Source organism: Polypterus senegalus, chromosome 4 (assembly GCF_016835505.1).
Source record: "Polypterus senegalus isolate Bchr_013 chromosome 4, ASM1683550v1, whole genome shotgun sequence".
Classification (NCBI taxonomy): Eukaryota; Metazoa; Chordata; class Cladistia; order Polypteriformes; family Polypteridae; genus Polypterus; species Polypterus senegalus.
In genome coordinates, this window is record NC_053157.1 from 173,996,973 (window position 1) to 174,020,184 (window position 23,212).

General features: G+C 36.0%; 1 protein-coding gene and 1 pseudogene across 1 annotated transcript; both read right to left on the reverse strand.

Moving 5' to 3' along the window:
- Nucleotides 1–13,320: 13,320 nt before the first annotated feature.
- Nucleotides 13,321–14,160, reverse strand: LOC120528770 (ATP-dependent DNA helicase pif1-like). The gene has a single exon (XM_039752906.1). It carries the CDS (start codon nt 14,158–14,160, stop codon nt 13,321–13,323), a length of 840 nt encoding a protein of 279 aa, XP_039608840.1.
- Nucleotides 14,161–14,191: 31 nt separating this feature from the next.
- On the reverse strand, nt 14,192–16,600 carry LOC120528771 (annotated as a pseudogene).
- Nucleotides 16,601–23,212: the final 6,612 nt, after the last annotated feature.

Genomic DNA, 23,212 nt, shown 5'->3' on the forward strand with positions numbered 1-23,212 from the left:
GAAACTCACAAAAATGTATATTTATATTTTGCATTATTTTGCTTACTTCTAGCACATTTCACACTTCTACATATTTTCTATGTTTGCCTAATTATAAATACTTACTTTATCAGAATCAATGGCATTAATATAAGTTATAAAAAGCAAAGACCAAAGGACAGAATACAGTGGGTTCATCATTAGTCAACTAAGGTCTCTCTTTGTCTATAGCCAAGTAACCACACTGAAATCCAATTTTGCAAGTTACATCTGATGCTAATCAACTTTCAAAATTAATCTTTTGATTTTGAACTGCATCAAGGACTTTTGGAAAATCTAAAGAAATTATATTTTCTGCTTTGCTATTCCAATTTGTGTTAAACAAAAGTGTAACAGATTCATTTGGCATTGTCGTCCTCCCTTGAACCCATGCTGACTGTTATTTGTCAATTAGTTTAATATAAATAGTCCTCTAATTTAGTTCTGGTTATATTTCCATAATTATCATGGAAAAAAACTAAGACATAGTGAACTGTAAGTACTAGAATCAATTTTGTCTTCTTTCCTGTGGATTTCAATTACATCAGCATCTTTTCACATCTGGAGTAACTGCCAGAATATGCAATATAAATAAATATTTATAAATAATATCTTTAAATTCTTCAACAATACCGTCAAAATCTCAGGGGTTTTTTAGTCTTCAACACATTGTGAACCTGAAACATGTCTGACTTTTTCTCTTTTAAAATCTGTAAATTCAGAGCAGTCTTTTGTAAATATTTGTACAAAATATTTAGTTTATTTGCTGTTTTCTTCACAAATATCTTTGTGTCCTTTTACTTGAGCCTTCAATAGGAATTCTTTTTTTGGTTTCTCTTTTTTATTCTTTGCTTTAGTGTATGTATTCCTCCAATTCTTAATGTTTTTGGCTGGTTTAAATTTTATTTATACAATAATCTTTTTCTGCATTTTTAGGATGCTCTTTTTCCACCATTTTGGATATTTCTTTGGCCTTTACATTTTATTGCTTTTTAGAATATACTTATTTTGGGCCTGGATCGGGATTTTTTTTTGCGACTTCTTAAAGTTTTTTATAATTTCAAACTTTTTATTTTCCATTTTGTGTTTTGTAGATGCTTCTTTGTGCCATAAAGTCTGTATTTCACACATTTTACATCTTTGGGACTGGCCTGCATCTTTGTGACTTGTTTATGCAATGTGCTGATGTAAGACTGACCAAAAAGCATTCGAGGAACATTAGTTGTGCCCATGTTGTGGCCTGAACTAAGGCCTTAGCTTTCAATGCACTTCTTGATATACATTCTAATTATCACCTAAATTAACACGGTCTGGGTGCTGCTACAAAAGTATGTGATAATGAAAAATACAAATAATATTAGGTTCCTGTATAGGTGAAATGTTCAGTGACACGAGAAGGGTCAGTTGAAGTCGTTTGGTTAAATACCGAGGATGCCTCTGAAAACTTTTCACCCAACATTTACCAGGCACAGCCCCATGAAAAGAACCCACACTCATTGAAGGGACTATATGTCTTAGCTGGCCTACGAGCATCTGGGAATTCTTCAAAAGTATGTTCTGTTCTGTCAAACTTACTTTCCTCTGTATTCCTTTCCAAGACAAATGGATGGACGTTCTTCCCACCAACACTATAGCTACAGAATTTAAAGTGCTCCGTATTGTGTATATACTTACATGTTTTACACCCTGTAATTTAGAGTGCTGTGCAATCCAAATCTTATCTTCTGGAGTATTTAAAATATATGACCATTCTAAGTGGCAGTTTTTTATCTGAATCGATTACTAGAAAGCAAATATTAATACATTTTACATCTTTTATATTTATAAAAAAATTACTTTTTGGTTGAATACATTTAGAATACTTGATTTTTGTTTTTTTTAAATATACTTTTTTGTATACATCATAAACTTGTCATTTGTCAAATTTTTAGAATAAGCAACAGATATCTTTCTGAAATTTTCAAAAAGCATAAAGCAATATTCGAATATGGAAATAAGTGCCTCAAGCAGCCTATTTAGGCTAATGATCTAATTTTTAATATTTCTACCTTGGAGAGAGTTGTATGTGATGGACCATTTGACATTTAGAACTCAATATTATTCATTAACATGACAATGACTTGGTCATCAAGTATGATGATATCTCAAAAACATTAACATGCTTCTGTAGTTTTTTTTTTAAACAACACCTATAAAAATTGTTATAATGTTTAAAAGTTAGCAAACATCTGATTATATATATATATATATATATATATATATATATATATATATATATATATATATATATATATATATATATATATATATATATATATATATATATATATATATATATATATATATATATATAAATTATGATTTTGTCAAATTATACTTTTTCCACATTTAAAACCTGCTTGCAGGAAATAATAAAATACAAATCAAATTTCTTATCATTTCAATCAATCTGGTAGCATAAAAGTATAAGAGTTTGAACCGCTGGCTGACAGCTCTTAAGCCAATAAATTCAAACGCTAGCCCATGCACTTCCTGTGTGGAGTCTGCCCATTCTTTTGTTTGCATGGGTTCTATCCATCATAGGTACTCTGATTTCTTTCCTAAAGACATGCAAGTTAGGCTAAGTTACAGCTAATTTTCCCACGAATGGGTGTATGTAAAAATGTGTTAGTTCTCATGTTGTGATAAATAAGAAATTGGATCCCTATGACCTGACAACTCTTCTATCCTGGATAATTTAAATGTAAATAACACTGCAATGTGGACTTGTGAACCACCCCATGGTTAACAGCTGCTTTAGAATAATAGTATCACTAGATTTTCCCTGTGTATTCCAGATCTTACATTCCCTTCAACAGTTCACCTTTATTTAATTTCTTAAGTTTCTGACTATGGAAAATCTAAGACACTGTCTTGTCTTTTTGTAGTCTACCACATAGTAACTGGGAGAAGTCACAGAGAGATTTGAAAGCTCTTTAGCTAACTCTCGATTTGTGTTCACCTTCCTTAATTTAAGGACCAAAGAGTGACAAGGTTTGAGACAAAAACAGATAATTAATAAACTGAACGGTGTCCATACTTTATCACCTTCTACATTTTTTGTTTATTTTTTCACTTTGTTAAATTAACATAATACACAGTGACTGCATATTTAAATGATTTGTTTAAATTTGCTTTCTTTTCTGGTTGTGTTATTTATAACTTCTTTACAATTACAGATCAGTGGAATGTACTTCTTGACCAGAGGGTGTAGAGACTTCCGCAAAAAAAAATTGTACACATACAGTATGCCCTATAATGATGTCACATTTTAAATGTAATATAACTATGCACATATTTCTCTGGCGTGGAACACTAAATATAAGTCTTGGTTATGTTAAACAGAGACCCCGAAGCAATACCTCTTTAAAATTGTTGCATTTCCACTTGATTATATCTTCCAATGTACTTTTTCATACTTAATGAAAACAATAATAATGCTGTAAAAGTATAAGTATTAATCTTTATACTATACATTTATTTACAGATAGGACAATTTCCAATGTTTTACATATTACAGTATAAGAAATATGTACAGCTCATAAAGAATGATGGATACATAAATATACACAGTTTCATATTAAAAAATTGAAGCAAAACTATTAGCAAATAACTTAACTGTTTTTAATCTTGCATGAACTCACTTAAATAACAAGCCCAAGGTCAATAAAATTACAATTATGTGAGAATAATGTCAGAAATCTGTCTTCATTTTACAATTAAATAAAACCAACATTTTTAAAGACTTCTGGAGGACTATATAGTAGTTTAAAACATAATAATTGTATAAAGTAGTATTTTCCAATGTACTCCAAAAAATCAACCATATTCTAATTTCTAAATCTAATTGTTTAAAATTATAAAATCAATAGAATAAAATATTCGGTACTACTAAGAAAATAAGCAATATTCTTAATGTCTTAAGTGCATTTACCCACCATATTTTTTTTTAATTCAAAGTCATGGCAAACCAGATCCTGTCATGGGAAAACTGAGCACAAAGATATCTTTTTGGTCTTCTTAATTAGAATAGCCAATATAAGTAAGTAAGTACGTCTGACTCAGATTTTGCTTTATTGCAACTCTGAACACATAACACTCAAATACAGTCTCACTGCCATTACCTCAAACACTCTCAAAATTTTCTCTCATCCCAATAGACCTGCCCCCCTACATTTCAGGTTCTATCTTGGCAAGGATCGGCTCAATAAGGTTTGGAGTGAGATGAAGCTGTTTCCTCTGTGCCAATGTATTGGGAGTTTTTGATTTGGCGCAGGGCAGTGGACATAAAAGAAGAGAATGGGGCTAAGACAGGACTGGAGTCTTGCAGCAGGAGCACCGTGAGACTGAGCTGTGAGACTCGGGTTTGGGTGCTATGTGTGAGAAATGTCCTTTTAAATCTTACTTTTTACACATTTTGTTTGTTTATTTTATTTTGCTTTTTCACATACCACCTGACAGCTACTTGTGTACCACACAGGCTGAGGACCACTGCTGTTGTGGATAAGTATATTGATACACAACTACTTTTCTGTAACAATTGGAGAACATTTTCAGTTACTTATATGTTTGTTTAAAAACTCATAAACTTAATTTTAAAGTCAACTTTTAAAATTGTTGCTGTTGGGTACAAAACATTAAATTCAGGACACATCAAAGAATATATTCTTCCCAGTTGTACCTCACTTTTAAAACAGCTGTTCAAGCAAAAGGGTCTCACATGAAGACCTTCTGATACATAGAATTCATCGTGGATTCATGATGCCTCAGGCTATCAATTACTTTATAACCTGAGAAAGCATGGACATCTGGGACAAGAAGTTGCTAAATGAGTTACAGCCTGGGAAAGGAAGATGTGCTAGTAGATACTAAGCAACATCAAAAAAAGTTTTATTGTTTGGGAAAACGGACAGAGGATTCATTCATCATATTGACAGCCATCCAGTCAGAATATCTAACAATCACATCTTACAAAACCCCCCGGTAGAATTTAATAATAAACATGCCTCGTCTGAAGAGCAACATAGGAGGGAGGAAGAAGAAGGGACAACGACGTCAGAAGAGGGCACCGGCAACATGCGGCCGTCTACATCTGATCATCAGAAAAGCATCTAGTGAACAACTACGAGTGCTAGATTATAAGCTGCCTGCGACATTCATCCTTGTCATCTTTACTTTTTCTAAAGAGTATATATATTCAGACTTTGCTTTCCACATTTTCTTTTATGCTTTTCTCTACTGGTGTTATTATTATTCCTGTAATAAATACCATGCTGCTTTTAACTTTGTAAGCTTTGTCTTAATCTCTAGAGTGATCGAAGTAATAAGGGTAAATTTCTTTGAGCACCTTATGCAGCTGGAGGTTTGCCATTACCTCTGTGTTGCGAGGTTTATTAAGGCTGCGGGTGAGAGCTCCACCCCAGTAGGGAACAGTATGTAAAGTAAAGCATTCTTGGCTGATAAATGGCCTGTAGTCAAGGATGCTGAGCCTTTGTATGTTTAAATGTATTCTTGTAGACCAAAAGTAATATTTAGGTCTGAGATATTTTTAAAACATTTTATGTTGTTTGTGCCGATAATAAGTAAGCCTCATGAATTCCTGAGTGTGACAAGTTGTGTTATTCATAACGCACTTGTGTGGTTTAAAGTGCTAGAGAGTAATCAGCTGTGTGTATGTCATTCATAAGGCACTGTTGAGTTTCTGTGTGTATGCGTATATCTACAGTATGTATGTGTGTATTAATCTTAAAGTGCAACGGTAGACCAACCCGGTAACAAATCTTGTGAGTACACTTACCCCTAGGAAAAGGGCAAGTAGCGGGAAATTTCACAATAATACAATTGTAATTGTGTTTTTTTTTAAAATGTCAACCTTGCTTGGTTTGAAAACCATTGGTTTAGATAGCAAGGGGTTTTTAAACAACACATGCATAAAATTTGATCAAGGAGATATAATGTGTTATACAGTGATTCCCCTCTATATCGCGCTTCGACTTTAGCGGCTTCACTCCATCGCAGATTTTAAATGTAAGCATATCTAAATATATATCATGGATTTTTCGCTGGTTCGGATTTCTGCGGACAATGGGTCTTTAATTTATGGTACATGCTTCCTCAGTTTGTTTGCCCAGTTGATATCATACAAGGGACGCTATTGGCGGATGGCTTAGAAGCTACCCAATCAGAGCACGTATTACGTATTAACTAAAACTCCTCAATGATATACGATATGCTTCCCGCGCGGTGCTTGATTGTTTGCTTTTCTATGTCTCTCTCACTCTCTCTGCCTGACGGAGGGGGTGTGAGCAGAGGGGCTGTTTGCCTAGAGGATACGGATGCTCCTCTAAAAAATGCTGCTTTATCGCGGTGCTTTGACATACTTAAAAGCACAAAAGCACGTATTGATTTTTTGATTGTTTGCTTTTCTTAGCGAGCGCTCTCTCTCTCTGAAATTCTCTGCTCCTGATGCACGCACTCCTTTGAAGAGAAGATATATTTGTATACTTTTAATTGTGAGAAAGAACTGTCATCTATGTCTTGTCATGGAGCACAGTTTAAACTTTTGACTAAAAGGTGTTATTTCATGTCTAGAGGGCTCTAATAATGTTAACAGTGTGGGAGAGTTTTGAAGGGCTTAAAATATATAAAAATAACCATACAAACATATGGTTTCTACTTCGTGAATTTTCACCTATCGCGGGGAGTTCTGGAACGCAACCCCCACGATCGAGGAGGGATTACTGTACTTGTACAGTATATATATATATTTTAAATTCATTGCATACATTAACACTTTAACTTTGATATCCCTAATTATTATTTTAAACAACACATTACAGGGCACGCTAAGGCACAAATATCCCCATGCATTCACAGGGACCCAGATTAGCTTTAACATTTCACTTAATACACTCATCTTTGAGATGTGGGAGGAATTGTAGGGCCTCAGCACTAACAACTATAGTAATATGCTCCACTAAATGCATTTGATAGTTTAACTGTAATAGAATTTAATACTTTAGTAACTGGAAAAGAAGATTTTAATGTGATTGTAAATCTTTTGCATTAAATATAAAAACCAGTGAAATGTATTGATTAAGTAAATCGTAAAACATTTGTCTTTATTGAAATGGGGGTTATTAGTAAACATCTGAAATTTATCATTTTTACTTTTTAAAATGCACATCTTAAATTAGTACATATCAACAGAAACTACATTTTGCATTTTAAGCTCATAATCTGAATACATTTTTTTAATAATAAAACTTGACTTTATATATTTATCTCCTCCAAAAACTGTTTTGTGGCTGCAAGATTACTAGCCACTGCAGTATAAATATTCTAATGGTCACTTTACTAGTTACATCTGTTCATTAATTCAGAAATGCATTAAAGAAACAGTTGTGTAGCTGCACCTCAAATAGCATGAAAACATAGTAAAGAGGTTTAGTTTTTGTTCAATCAAAAATAAGACTGTGCAGCATGCATGATCTAATTGACTGTGACCATGGTCAAAGTGCCAGAAGTGATGGTTCTATCATCTAAAGAAATACAGTCATGCCCTGTCTTCTCTAAAGTTTACTGAAAATGTAAAAAAAAAAAAAAAAAAAGGTACAGTATGCATCAGTTCTGTGGGTAAAAACACTTAATAAGAGAGATCGGCAGAGAACAGACAGACTCATTTAAGGAAAAAAGCAAGACAACAATATGCAAATACTGCTGGGGGTTTCTTTAGTTTTGGATGTATTCTGTGTCTTGGCATGTCAGAGGACCAGGGGGGTATTTTTCGTATGTGGATTACTCGTTTAGCCGGATGTAATTGTTGACGATTTGGCATGATCCTGGATCTGTCGGTTTTTTGAAACTGTTGCTGGATGTGTTGTCATAGCAGCACATACAAATCCTCAAACGTTTTTTCTATGTAAACAAGGATTAGCTCACACACTTAATCAGTGTCGGTGCATGGAATTCATTCAGTCATGGCTTCGCCGTTCATGAATGAGCGACCAATTAATATCGGTGTGCAAATTATAAGAAAAGAATTTCATATAGAGAGGGTTTTGCACGATCGACAAGATCCTTTGTTTCTCCCGAAGGAAATTCTTTTCGAAAGTAGCCGTTGGTGTAGGGGGGAGGTGGGGATATTGTACCTGAAAGATTTATTAGCACCTTATATGCGATGTCAAACTAGGAGAAGTCGGGCTCTCACAAACACACCGACAGTATGCATTGCTTTGAGGTTTTTTGCAAGTAGCACTTTTTTTGTATACTGTAGGCGATGCGGAAAATCAGTCTAAAAGTGCAGTTTGCCATGCAATTCGTAAAGTCTGATTGGCTCTGAAATATTTCCTTCGGGTTTTCATAGTGTTTCCTGGACACCTGCATGTGCAGACAATAAAAGAGGTGTTTCATGCCATTGCACGTAGGTAATACAAAGGCAAAAACACCCACAGTTCCATAAAGAATCTCACAATCAGCCTAACATTCTCATTAGCCAGGATTTCCAAATGTGATTGGGGCACATGGGACTGATCAGAGTGGAGTTTGTTCCAACATTATTTGGAAAATTTACTTCTCCTAATAAATAATCAGACACAGTGTCTTCATCAAATATTTGACCTTTTTTAATATCTCGTTGGTCAGACACAGGTTCTAGGGATATGACATTCCCTGAAACTGACCCAACAAAAAAAAAAGAGGGCAATATGGAACATACCTATGGCACACATTGGGACAAATATATGAAATGACCATCCTTTATCTGAAATGAAGTGACCACTGCATCCTTTCACTGGTTCTGAGGAGGAGCTTCCCCGTGGAATGCTCTCAGAAACAGGGGATGGGCATTTTGCTGGAGTGCCAACTCTTCTGCAGGGGTTAGGTCTGGACTGCGTGGACCTCCACCTGCTTTTTGCATGTCTGCCTTCTTATTAGCTTTAAAATTAATGTTTTATATTATATATATTTTATGTCAACAATTCTTTAAATAGTTATATACCAATATTTACCAGTTTGAAGTATATTATTGTACTGTACTTCACTTTAACCTGTTCCCATGTTCTCCTTGTGCTCACGTTTGATCTTGAAATTATGACATATTGAATAATAATTAATCTGACACATAGGAAGTGAAACACTGCATTCAGTAAGTACAATGCACAACTACTTACGTGTTTAATTTGTTGGCCACTTTTTGCCAGCCATCTTTTCTAGTTTGGGCTGCTTTTGTAGTGTTACCCTTTGTGCATATTAAATCTTGAAATTCTTCATATCCTTTGAATAAAAGGTCCTGCTCCACTTGTGTGAAAAAATGCGCCCATTCTTTTGTCATTTTGTTACAGCCTATCAAAGACTTGCTGATCATGTTTTCTAGACTCAATATATATGGTCTTTTCAATAAGTTCGGGCGCGCGCAATCATCTCGGATGATTAGATCCAGCTAGACTAATCTACTACACAGCTGCGTTTGAAAAACCAACTTATCCCAGATGAGTTTCACCGGCATCAACTCAACCAAGATCAGGCATCTGATCTCGGATGATTTAAGCGACGTACAGAAAACACCCGCCTGGACTTCGTCAAGTGTGGCCTAGCCCCACATGGGGAGGCAAAATGGGGGGTTGGGCAGGGAGAGAAAGAGAACAATGCTATTTCTTATTTATCCTTTCTACCCCAATAACTGTTACAATATGCAAGCTTTCCAGGCAACTCAGGTCCCTTCTTCAGGCAAGATGTAATCACTACATGTAATCACTACATTCATAATGGCTAACACGGTACAACACCCTAGTACCCCAATAACTGTAAGTGCCAACATAACAATAGGCCCCAATAATATGAAATTAAGGTCAATGCTATCTTTTGCAACAGTGAACTATCTTAAATTAAGACTACACAATATCAACAAAAGTTCAGAAGCAGTATCACTATGACCAAACTCTGAACTTTGAATTAAAGAGAAAAAAGTATTCTCTCACCTAACAAGTCTAAATGCCAAGATAGTATTTTTACAGGTGGCTCACTTAATAAGTAAGCTCCAGTTCTGGTTGCAAAGAGATTGGACTGGCCTCATTTTTTACTCCATCTATACAAAGAAAAGTTAGAAGTGTGGGAATCTTAATACACAGAACAATTCCACTTGTAGTATCAGTATTTTATAACCTCAGTTCACCTCTTAAGTTAGCAAGATAATACCATTCCATAACTCATGCTGGTTCCACAAACATAATGGTAACTTCAGTTTACTCTAATGGCCCACACAACTTTCTCCAGTCTCCAGCCTTCAATCCAATATAACTCCTTTGGAATGAGGTGAAGGTTGACATTTGGATCATAGTTGGTGAATGGAAAAATCTGCAAGATGTGCATTCTGCTATTAAGTCACCATGAACCTTAATCCCCAAAAATGTTTTCAGCACCTTGTTGAAAAGATACAGAATGTTTTATTAGCAAAATTGGGTCATACTCTTGTGCTGGGTGGTTGTACTTATACATAGTGATGAGTAAAACCCATTGGATTTGCATCTCCTTGAGTTCAGAAAAATGGCAGAGAAGAATAGGAGAATTTTGACAAACTCAGCAAAATGTGTTTAAGTTAATAGGGAAGGAAAATCTGAATTAGTTTTGAGTACAGTATAATGGTGCAGTGGTCTTTTAAGTGTACCTTAGGGTTAAGGAACTATCTGCCAAGTATTCAGGAATGATTATTATGTGCAAAACTGTGACCTGAAGTTTGAGACAGCAGTGTTAATCACTGTGCCACATGGACAAAACTCATGGAAACTTTGGATCACACACAAATGTCATAGCTCACAGTAATAAAACCCTTTATAAGTGGTTGAATTATGTGATGTAATTAGCTTAACATGTCTGAGATGCTTCCCTCATTCAGCCCAACCCATCTGCAGAGCCAGGCTGCTTGAAAGGGGCACCACAAGATGTAGAGCAATAACATTGTTATTAAATGTTTAACACTAGACGTATTACGGCCATTGTGCTTTTATTTCACCAGTGAGCATGTTACACTATTGTCCTTCTTTGACTTTTTCTAAATTACTGCGCTTTAAGTGCATTTTGTTGCAACTCCGCAGTTTTATTCAGAAAACATAATTGACAATATATTTTTTTATTTTTCTACACAAAAGACACCCTATTACTGCCTTAGGCAACACAATTGAACATTGGTGCTCAAGTGCAGATCAATGTCTTTTTCCCTTCAACTTGCACTTGACTATTTTCACACATTCTTTTTTCTCAACAAATCCTCTCCTACAAATGAAAATTGAACATTGTTTCCCAGATATGAATTTCTGTCTTCAGCAGACAACAATGAAATAATCAATGAAAAAATGTCATACTTATAATACTCACATTGTTTCACTTCGCATGATGAAGAAAAAAACTTGAAAAGTCATCACACTGTTTTTCACACACACCATGGAATATGAAATACACAGAAATTCTGAATTTGATGTGGGGAAGGAAGAACATAACAAGTGGCACATAGTGGATGGAGGGAATTAGCCACAAATGTAGAGCACAACAGTGCACAGCTCACTTACAAAGTTTTCAAAGACATGGCAGGTTTGATAATGAATGCAAATGTAAGAATAACTGGTGAGCTTTCTTTATGAAAATAGAAGCATTGATGCAACATAGTCCTTAACAGTAAATGAGGCACATTTCAGGGGATTTGAGTATTTAAATGCTGGTGCACATATTGAAAAACATATCCACTGTTTATTTTCATATTTGCATACCTTGTCATGTCTGCCGTGTCTGTCAAAACATTGCAAGTGAGCTGCATTTACTCATGGATCGCTCTATCCACAATATACTGTTCTCCATTCCCCACATAAAAATGATGCTGGCTTTGCATATTATATGCTGAGAGCTTTACTGCTGTATCGGGTACTTGGCACACTTTGTTCAGAATAGCAGTAAAACTAAGCGCTGACATACACATTGATGTGCCAGGGATCAGTGGTATATACCTGGGGGGTTGTATCAACCAATTTTGCCTGCTGCAGATCTGTGATATTACAATTGCCTTGCAAAGTATCGTGGGCCAATGGTAAAAAAGTTTCCTCTGCCATCCACACTGTAAATTTTCAGGAAATAATTTGCCGAACAAGGTCACCAGCGAACTCAGCAAGTTCACTATGAAAAGCACTTCTGTGAAATTCTCTGTGTAATGCTACTTATAATGTATCCTTTATATAAGTAGATATGGTTTTTCTTTCAAATGCTGTTGACAAAAAGTAACCATTTGACTGTTACATAAAACTTTTATTTATTTTCTCAATTTACTAGGCTCACCCGCCTTTTAAGGCGACCGACTTTTAAGTTGACCACTTCTTAAGGCAATTCAATATGTATTGTAGATCAATTTGATATTTTATACAAACTCATTAATTTGGTTATATTGCATTTGAGCGGTATTACTTTAATACTCGTAGTTTCTGTTATTTTTGTGATTAAATTTAACCTTTTTTTCTATACAATTTCAAAAACTTCCTTGAATACTATATTTGGTGTGAAAACTCTATTACTGCCTGTTATCAGTTTTCCTTGTTGTGGAGTGTCCACTACATGGACAAATACGTCCTCAGAGCGCTTTGCTCTTGAAAATGTTACATAGAGCTGACCATGGCCGAATACTAGTCATGGAAGATATATTCCAACTTTATCAGCAGAGGGGACTGGGTGGTCTCTTGGTCTGGAATCCCTTTTTTTTTTTTCTCCAGCCTTTGGAGTTTTTTTTTTTTCTGTCCACCCTGGCCATAGGACCTTACTTACTGTTAATTAATGTTGACTTATGTTTATTTATTATTGTGTCTTCTCTTTTTCTATATGAAAATGTGCTATATAAATAAATGTTGATTGATTGATTGATTGAGCAGTTTGTCCTTTCGATTTATTTATTGTCATTGCAAATGCCACCTTTACTGGAAATTGTCTTCTTCGAAGAACAACAGGCAATCTGTCAGTAGTATCCAGTATAATTCTAGGAAGAAATACTACTTCCCCTTTAGCAGTGCCAGTCAACACTTCTGCCTTTAAAATATTAGGCAGTAAATCTCGAATAATTAGTCGTGTTCCATTACACAGACCGTTCCTCAGATTTCGAATGAGAATTACAATGGTACCTTTCTTCAATTTCAATTTCTGTGGTAAAATTCCAGAAAGATTCAAACTGTTTAAAAACTCTATTGGTTAATTGGAACAATCTTCATCCGTGCCATCTAATATTGAGTCATGGCTTTAGTATGTAACACATTCACCATCTAATAAATTCAGTATCTTCTCATTTAGTTCATTACAAACTTTGTTGATTGGAGTTAGTATAAACTTATTCACAAAGTTGGGGATATCTGCTACATGAAGTTTATCCTCAAAGATCTCCTTTACTATGTCACCTTTGCACAGCATGCTTGGTGGTATTTCTATTAGTTCTTCATCTAGGCCAATATCATTAGTTAGCGTTCCTTCTCCAAGTTTTAATAACCAATCACTGAATTCTCTTTCAACTGATCGGTTGTTCTTGATCAATTTCAAAGTATGGAAGTTCTTCCAGGTTTTGCTATACTTTATACAGGCTTCAACAATGGCTGTTCTGGTGCCATGAGGTACAATCGGCAATGTTTGCCTGAAGTCTCCTCCAAGGACAAACACTTTACCGCCAAAAGGAAAGGGCGTACTGGAATTTATATCCCGAATCAATCTATCCACTGAATTTAATGCGTGTGAAGATGCCATAGTGGATTCATCCCACACAACTAATTTAGATTCTCTGAGGGATTTTGCCACTTTTGAGCGAGGCGTAATAGCGGAAACTGTTGTGTCTAAAATATTTATTCCTAAGTGAAACATTGAATATGTTCGTCCACTTGGAAGCAAATTAGCATCAATGCCAGTAGAAGCACAGGCGCGCGCAGTTTCAGATCTTCCTCGTAAGGTACTTATTAAAGTTGTGTATAAGTATGTTTTCCCACTCCCACCTGGGCCATCAATGAAAAATAATCTTGGATTTGCTCCTTCATCTAGTGCCTTCATGATGACATTAAAAGCAGCTCTTTGCTCGGAATTTAACATTGCGGCCATCGCTTCGGCCTTTTGTCTTTCTACGTCAGGATCATATTGTTGAATATCGGATTCCAGAAAGATTAGCAGGAGGAATTGGCAAACCGTAATGTGTTAATTTTTTCCCTGAGGAATCGAGAATCTTCGCAATATCTCGGAGTGCAAAAAGACAGGGCCTGCAATTTTGGCAATCTTGGTGGTCATTTTGCTGACCTTGTTGTCTTGTGTAATCCTCAGTTAGAGCTGCCTTATGTAATACCCATAAATCAGTAGCATTTGCAGGAGAACAGAAAACTAATATATATGTAAATATCTCACAAAGATGCTTAGGCATACATACCAAGCTTGCATCAGTAAGAGTTTCGTTCCAGATTTCAGCATTTTCTGTCAAGCCTCTGATTTTTGCAGTTTCTTGAAAAGTTGCATACACTTGGTCTCCTGAAATATTAAGGCCTTCGAAACTTTTGGCTCCTGATACATGTAAAAGGAGCAGCCATAGGAAATACCTTTCCGTGTCTTTCATATTGACGGAGTACATTCGGCCAATAACAGAATCGTGTCCTTTCTGACGTGGCTCCCACGTATCCTGACCATTTTTCGTTTTAAGCACATAATTTTCAGGTATTTCATAATAGAAATATTGATTTGCATTTGGCTCTGTTTGGTTTAGTTTAAACCATGTAGTTAAGGTTGCGTCCTTGGTTTTAGCCCTTTCGAATGCCTCTGCAGCATTGCCTTGTCTAATAACGACAGATTGTTGTTCTGGTAAATGCACTTGGAGGTGGACAATAGCATGACTGCGTTCATGCATGTGGAATCCAAATATTCTCCATGCTGCTTCAGGAGAACTGACATATCTTGAGTCCAGATACGTTTTGATCTCATCACGGGCAATTCGCTCAGTTAGGTCTACATTTGCGCAATCATGTCCTTTGTAAATGTATTTGAAGAGATATTTTACGCTTTGAATAGATGCACACACTTCAACATTTATGTGACAGTTATACTTGAGCAGTAAGTAAGGATTATATGGAACAATCCATTGATTGTTAACTGTCCTGCCCTTTATAACAGCGCATACTCCTTCACACCGCCTATAAAGTGGGTAGCCATTTTTATCTGGGTCCGTTTGTAGTTGAAACTCTTTTGGAAAACTTTTTGTGCACCCTTTGATATTATCCATGCAGGAAGCGTTGGGAAATTCTGCTCCACAGGGACCATGAATCATGTTTTTATTCACGATTTTATATAACCTGGGTTTCTCAATTAAGTGAGGTAATTCTGCACATACTGCTTTATTAATAAGCTCAGGAGTTTCTAGTTTCGAATCTCGAAGCTCTATCTAATATTAATAAAATATGAGCATGTAGCAGTCCCCTTTTCTGAAATTCGATTGTATGAACGTTTGCAATAACTTTTCCTAAAACATGTTTTTTGTATAAATCGCTTAGGAGTTCTTAAAGTTTTATATTGAAAACACGTGCAACCAAGTCTGGTCTAAATTGGACTGAAGTTCCTTTAAGATTTTCTGTAATTTCTGGCCATTTCGGATTGCAAGTCATGGTAATAAATAGATCTGGTTTGCCATACTTTTGTACAATAGCCATAGCATCCTGATAACTTTGCTGCATATTTCTCAGGCTTCCTTGGAACGTTGATGGTAATATGATCATTTGCCCGATAGACAAATCGCCTTGTAAGTAGTCTGAATTAAGTTCCTGCCTCAAATTTTGATATGAGGACAACCTTAATTGTTCTTGGTGTTTTCTATTGAACTCAAGCCTATTGGCTTCCATCTTAACATATGAGTCCACGATACAGTATATTGTTGCGTTAGTTTACCTCCATGAAGCAACGGATTAAACGTGTCACGTACTTGCAATTGGTAAGCGAAGTACATCATTTGTGTGAGTGTTTTATTATTAGTAGTTTTCAAATCAAGATGCCATCCTTCCTGACCATAAGGAAAAAATACCGGATATGTCATTGCTTCTAAAAATCTGTGACATATACTGATTCTTTGAGTTTTGGGCACAATCTGATTGTCCTGATTTGATTTTAAATGTACCAAAATGTCCCAATTGTGAGGTGGTTCTCCATCTGTATTTTGGAAAATCATAGCCACTTCGTTAACTATTTGTGGATTGTACCTTCTTATATCAGATTTCTTATCATACCTGATTGTCATTTTTATATCAGGAGGTGCCTCGCTTCGATTTTGAGCGTCAAGTAAAGCTTCTTGTTCAACTTGATAAAGAAGTTTGTATTGTTTCACTAAATCATTATTATTAGCCATAAACTCGCTCAGTTCTCGCATCAAATCAGGAAGACAATTTTGATTTTCTCTATTAGTAACCCTTGCATCTGCTGCCGTACTTGGATCTAGTACATACAATTCTGCATACTCAGTTTTCATCACTTTCAGGATGTAATGTTCCCACACAATGGTATATGGATCCATGAATTCTAAAACAATATGGACCACGTCCAGGAGGGGTAGCCAATTTCGCGCCAACAGATGCAAATGCAATTGAACTATTATAAGATCGAATATTGGCCATAAAATTATTGGAGTGTAAATGCATGCGTGTCAGCAGGTTTTGGAATAAATGACATTCCCTGTGAGGCTGAAGTTTAACATTTCCGTTTTTACAACACATAGTATATTCGTTCCTAGTATTTTTTTCTAATGAGAAGAATTTTGCGCCACAATGTACACATTTTTCATTAAAAATACCATAACTATGTTGAAGAATGTCATCTTTGGACATGTCCTCCAAAGCAATTTTTTTGTCCAGGCCTGTTACAAACTCTATTCGCAACATTAATTTCGTTGCGTTGATCCTGTGAACGTTTTTCATTTCTTACATGCGTTTTCTCCCGAGCTTCTTGACTTAGGTTTCGCCTATAGTTTTGTTTGCTTTCACGTTCAGCATGCCGTGTTTCCTCTCGAGCTTCTTGAGTTAGGTTTTGACACCAATTTTGTTTCCTTTTACGATCAGCACGGCGAGTTTCTTTGCGACGTTCTTGTGTTAAACTTTTACACCACTTTTGCTTGCGTTGACGTTCTGCAGCACGCTTTCTTTCAACCGTAAGAGCAGATTGTTGTTCGAGACAATCCTCAATTTGTGTGCGCTCCATGTGTACATCAGGCATGTAAGTGTTGGGAATGAGAACATCAAAGTGTCCATTAACCACGGTGGTATCCTTCAATAAGGGCGCGTGTAAATAAAGGCGAGCTTCAAAAGGGCGACCTCAATTGGGCGCGGCGAATAAAGGCAAACACAACAAAATTATTACAGAAAATGTATTAGATAAAGGCAATGATTGAACGTATAAAAAGGCGAAAGTAAGAATATTAAAACATCCAATTAATTAATGCATGAACTTCTAACAAACTATTTCTAAAGCTGTCTATATTTTGTTGTTTTCTGCTCTTACTTATTGTTGTTTTACACTTGAAGCTGTAGATTATGTGCAATGCCACGTAGATATTTTATTATTATCTACCATTATTATCAATCTAATTAATCGAACGGCTTTATTCACCGCGCTCAATTGAAGTCGCCCTTTTGAAGCTCGCCTTTATTTACGCGTGCCTTTACTTCCCGCGCCCAATTGAGGTCGCCCTTTTGAACCCCCCTGATATTTACTACACAGTGAGGCATTTGTACACCATCAACATTAATTATTTCTAGAGACATCATTTTGTCTATTTTTCCAGCGTATCGCGCACAAAACCAAGGGAACGATGGGAGCACCAGAACTCTGCTCACATCATGTCGCTTCGTACCGCAAGCTGCAAGTAGTAAGTCTGTGATAAGCAGAATACCGCTACGCTTTCCACTCAAGGGACGGAAGGACAATCCCGACCGGTTTATATAGTAAGAAAGAAAGAAGAAGATATCGCACAGTCTGAAGTAGAAAATCATCTTTTACCGGGAAAAACGAAACTACAAATCCCATCGTGCATAGCAAAATGGACGGGGCGTGTGAAACTCTGCGCCCGCGTAGCACTCACGGGACGGAAGGACAATCCCGACGGCTTTTATATAGAAGGATAATGTGGTTATCCTGTATTGATTGCCACCAGACCTTAGTGGAATTCAGTATAGCCTTGCATTTACTTTAATTTTCCATTAGTTAATCCAGGAATGAAAACACAAAAGGTGGTGTGAAGTGAGATTCAATATACAGGATACAGCAAAAAATACATATTCATCAGAAAAAACATATGCATGCAAAAGGGTAGGGTCAACATAAAGAGAATGCAGAGTAACAAAGGAAAATATCTGAAACAAACTCTTGCTTTTCCTGTAAGCCTAATTAAGTAGTTTCTTCTGTCCAAATTGGCTAATGTCTGGATAAATAATTAGCAGTTAGATTTTTTTATTACTGTTTTCAGATTGTCCACAGCCACATATATATATATATATATATATATATGCAGTGTGTTCATATTTTAAAAAACACATAACATATAGAACAAAATGTTGATAGTTGTAACGACATTCAGTCCATCTTTTACTAGAACATGTTTCACTCCAAATATATTCTTTCAGGAATTTCATGCCCATTATGCTCAGCAGGTCTGACTTCCTACTATTTTAAGTGCCTTTCTATCCAAGTGAGAATTTTCTTTTAAATTGCCTTCAAACTGTGAAGAAACTTGACAGATTCTGTAGTAAATGTTTTAAACATGAATTTATTTTAGTTTTTAAATGTGAGCCTGCAACTAAGTGCTTTCAATATCTTTCAATAGTTTAGCACATTTGTAACACTTTAAGTAGGAATCTAAAAATGCCCCACATCTAGATATTGTTTAATTAGCTTATAAAGTGAGTAATTGTGTTTTTCTTGCTAATATAAGAGGTCCACTATAGCTTTGTTAGTGTCTACGCACTGCAGGGAGTTCTCAAAGAAATACACTGATGGCAATAATTTAAGATGAATGGAACAATATGACTTTCTAAATTGCTTAAATACCTATATAGGTGCACACTTAACAACAAATAGCTAAGGGGAGTTTTAAATAAAAAGTCTAATGGATGACTTTACTCTACAGTACATTATTATGGTAAACACAGTATGTCTTCTGGTGCTTTGTTAGAAGAAGGTGGCTCATAACATAAAAGTTTAAACTAATAAAGAAAAACAGTTTTTGTTTTGGGGAAAAAATATTTTTTCATGTTTATGTTAGGGACCTAGAATTCTAGATTGAATACAATTCCCAGTGAAAATAAAATTTGCTTGTTTGCTGTCCAGTTAACTGTCTCATATCAAGTAGCAGCTACAGCAAATTGATCACATGGAATCAGCTGTGTTGTGGTTGGTAAATGTTTAGTTATGTGCCCTATCCCCTTAAAATAGAGCTTCAGGGGGCATGGCCACCATGACGTCACCATCCTCTGGCTTTATATTCTGGTGGAGTAGAGGACTCCAACAGTGGTTCAGTGAGTCTTGGAATGCAAGTTTATTTCTGTAAGTATTTTTTGGATCTTTCTGTTTTATGGTTTGTTTTGCTTTGTTCTTGGATGACATTCTTTGCTTATTTCCTGCCTTTTCTTTGTCTTTTTCCTTTTTAATTATTCTTTGAATTTATTCTTTTATTTTATTTATAAAGATTCATCATTGGCCCTGTCATCTTGAGCCATAGGTTGTATGGTTTTCTTTCCCTTGAAGTGTATTTTTGTGGACTTAGGACATTTAAAGTGTATTATTTAATTTTAAAAAACTAAGGCACATTTTGGGCCTTGAAGCCTGCCTGTTGAGTTTAGGGTCAAGCCTATTTTAGGGTAAAACTATAATTCACACTAAAACATGGCATACAGACAAAAGCAGAAATGTTCGTATGCACAAAAAAATTCAGATGCATAAATCTGTGCGTTCGTCAACTTCCACGTTCTTCCACTTCATAAATCCCGGTTAGTGAGAAAAGTAACACATGTGCATGATCCTGCTGCCACTCCCCAAACTCCTCCCAGAATTTCGTCACTTTGAATATGCAAATCAATATAAATAGCACTTAAGCTCAGCGTTCTTTGATAAGACAGGGGTGTGTGGCACTCCCAATATCTATGCAAAAGGACAAAGGTCCAAGTCTTTAGAGACCTGTTGCTTCCTGTCTTGCTATATGGTTGCGAGACATTGACGGTATCCGATGACCTGAGACGAAGACTGAACTCCTTTGGTACCTTGGGTACGTTGGTTTGACTTTGTGTCGAATGATTGGTTGCTCATGGAATCTCGAATGAGGCACATTACCTGCATTGTGAGGGAGCATCAATTATGGCACTAATGCCATGTGGTGCTTTCCCCCAAGGGTGATCCGGCTTATAAAATCCTCATTGTTGGAGACCCGAGTGGCTGGACCAGGCCAAGGGGTCGCCCACGTAACACCTGGCTGCAGCAGATAGAGGGTCATTTCTGGAGGGTGGGACTGGACCGTGCGTCTGCTTGGGGAATTGCAAACCGGGATCCTGAGTTGTTTCGTCATGTAGTGGGTGCAGTAACGCACAATACCAGTGCATGCTCCCCGACTTGACTTAATAGTTCCCTTCATACTGCATATCTGTTCATTAGTTCTTAGTTATTTGCATTTTAAATTAATGTTGATGTATTTTCTTTAGTACTTAAAGCTAAATATGTTATGCTTTGCGTTGCACATTTATCTTTTTCCTTTAATATTATTTATTTGAAAAAGTGACAAGTTGACATCAATAAAAATCAGTTCTTCTTTGTCATGTGTTTTGAGAGTTAGGATTAATCTCCTTGTGAAAAGTGACAGCAAGTTAAGATGTTAAACTGTCACCTCATTGGTTTACCCCATGCCACATCAGCACCCTTGGAGCATTAATAAAATATTCTTATAATAAATTTTAAAGCTGAAGGTCATGTCCCATATTAATCAGACTACAGAAAAACAAAGAACTAGTAAAAGTATAAAAACAAACCTGTAACTTAAATCTCCCAAGTATTTAATGAAAAAAAGACATAAATGTCAAAACCAAAACTCAGCCTACTATCAATACTTTATATCATGGGCTTTTGGATAGGAGCCCTAAATCTCACTGCAGATACTCTTAAATTTCTCTCAAAGACTTTAGAAATTTAATGCATTTATTATTCACAAGAATCATGACTATAAAGAAATGCAATTTTATTCCTCATTAAACTAATTTTTTCTCTTTCAGAATGGACCTTCTTTTTCTTCACATTCTGCATTGTACGTATTACAAGGTTTTATGTAGAAGAACCATGTCTCCAGGGAATTGGGAGTGAGGCAGATACCCATCCTGAATGTTCACCAGTACTTAGTCATACTGGGCAAGTTTAGAGTACCAATTTACAGTAAACTAACATGCATATTTTGGGGTATAGGAAGAAATGGAAGTTCACAAAGAAAACCAATTGAAACCTAAAGAGAATTTGGAAAGAAAGAGCCAATCCATCTCACACTCCATTCTCTCACACAAATTCATATTAAAATTTCTAACAGGCACATTTTGGCGGATCGAGAGCACTTTCATGCACCTACCCCTTGCTGCTGCATACTGTATGTATTTTTATTTGCTAAGTTCATCCCTCTGGTACATTATCGGTGGTAGCAGATTCATGAGGCTCCAGGATGCAACCGGAGCATGGAGCTAACCCGCACCATCACAAACAGACTTAATAAAGAAAGCAGAAAACATTGGAAAACATTACTGCCCTACCAACATCCAAATAACTATGACTTATCTATGCGTTTTCACTCAAGGTTTGCTGGTAGAATAAACTATTACCTCTTATATAAACTGATCAAAAAACTATGGAAACACTTAATCATCACAGTCTAATACCAAGTGAGTTAAACTTAAGAGATATCAATCGGTCCAATTAAGAACCTGTGCCTGTTCCACTATTGGCTGTCTGTTGTCTTCACAGATGAGTGCAGGCTCACACAGAGCACATATGACAGATGTGAAATAGTCTGGAAACCCCTTGGTAAACATTATGCAGCCTGCAACATCATCCAGCATAGCCGGTTTGGTGGTTGCTCAGTGATGGTTTGGAAAGGCATATCCTTGGAGGGTCACATCGATCTCCATATGCTGGGAGGGGATCCCTCAGGACACTATCTGCTGTCTCTTCAGGAGCATACAGCTATGTGGGGGCCATACACACTACTATGGTAATAGTCATGAAAGTTAGATCAGCCTGTGATTTCAACTTTTAAATTTTGTTTTTCAGTGTGATTTTGAATCCAGCCCTCAATGGTTTGGTGATTTTGATTTTCATTGACCGTTATTACATTATTTTGCTCTCCACAAATTACACAGTATTACTCAGTAAAGATTTTCCGTTTGAATTTTTAATTCATTGAGATCTGCTTTAATTTTTAAAACAGGAAACTCAAATAAATAACAATACTCACAAAGAGACTCCAACCATGTACAAGGAAATACTGCTTCAGCTTCAAATAGCCAGTAAGAGGGCTCAGAAGCAGTGATGTCAAGGTGACCCCAACACTTGTGGTACCATTCACAGAACAGAAGGAATAAATTCATATTTAACACTAAAATCCCTGAAGCTTATGAAAAAAGTTGTAATGCCAGACCACCTTAAGTTTCTTTGCACCTTGTCATCAGCGCCTTTGTTTTGTTCCTTAGCCTTTACACAATATGCACTTAATGTTTGAATTTTGTCACTATTACTATATCTTGAAAAAAGTTTCTGTTTTAGGTATGTGTTCAACATTTCTTCATCCTACATTTACATAAATCATTGTAGACATGGAACACACATGAAATGTATTTATCCCAAAAAATGATATATTATTTACCATATACAGTTCCAGACACTTCACACCCTTACACCCAGATAAACAGACTTGTGCTCTGAGAATTTTGTGTCTTACTTCAGCTTTGTTGGTGGGGGATGGCACTGCCTGCTCCAAGGTCTGATTGACAAATTTGCAAAACAAAGATGCTGAAAAAGAAGTGTGAAGGAATTTAAGGTAGCCTGACATTACAACTTTTTTCGTAAGCTTCAGGGATTCCAGTGTTAAAACAACAGGATGCATTTATAGAAT

Bases quoted from the DNA above. Each gene is read 5' to 3' on its own strand.
- LOC120528770 (XM_039752906.1), bottom strand. From the start codon at position 14,160: ATGGCCGCAATGTTAAATTCCGAGCAAAGAGCTGCTTTTAATGTCATC.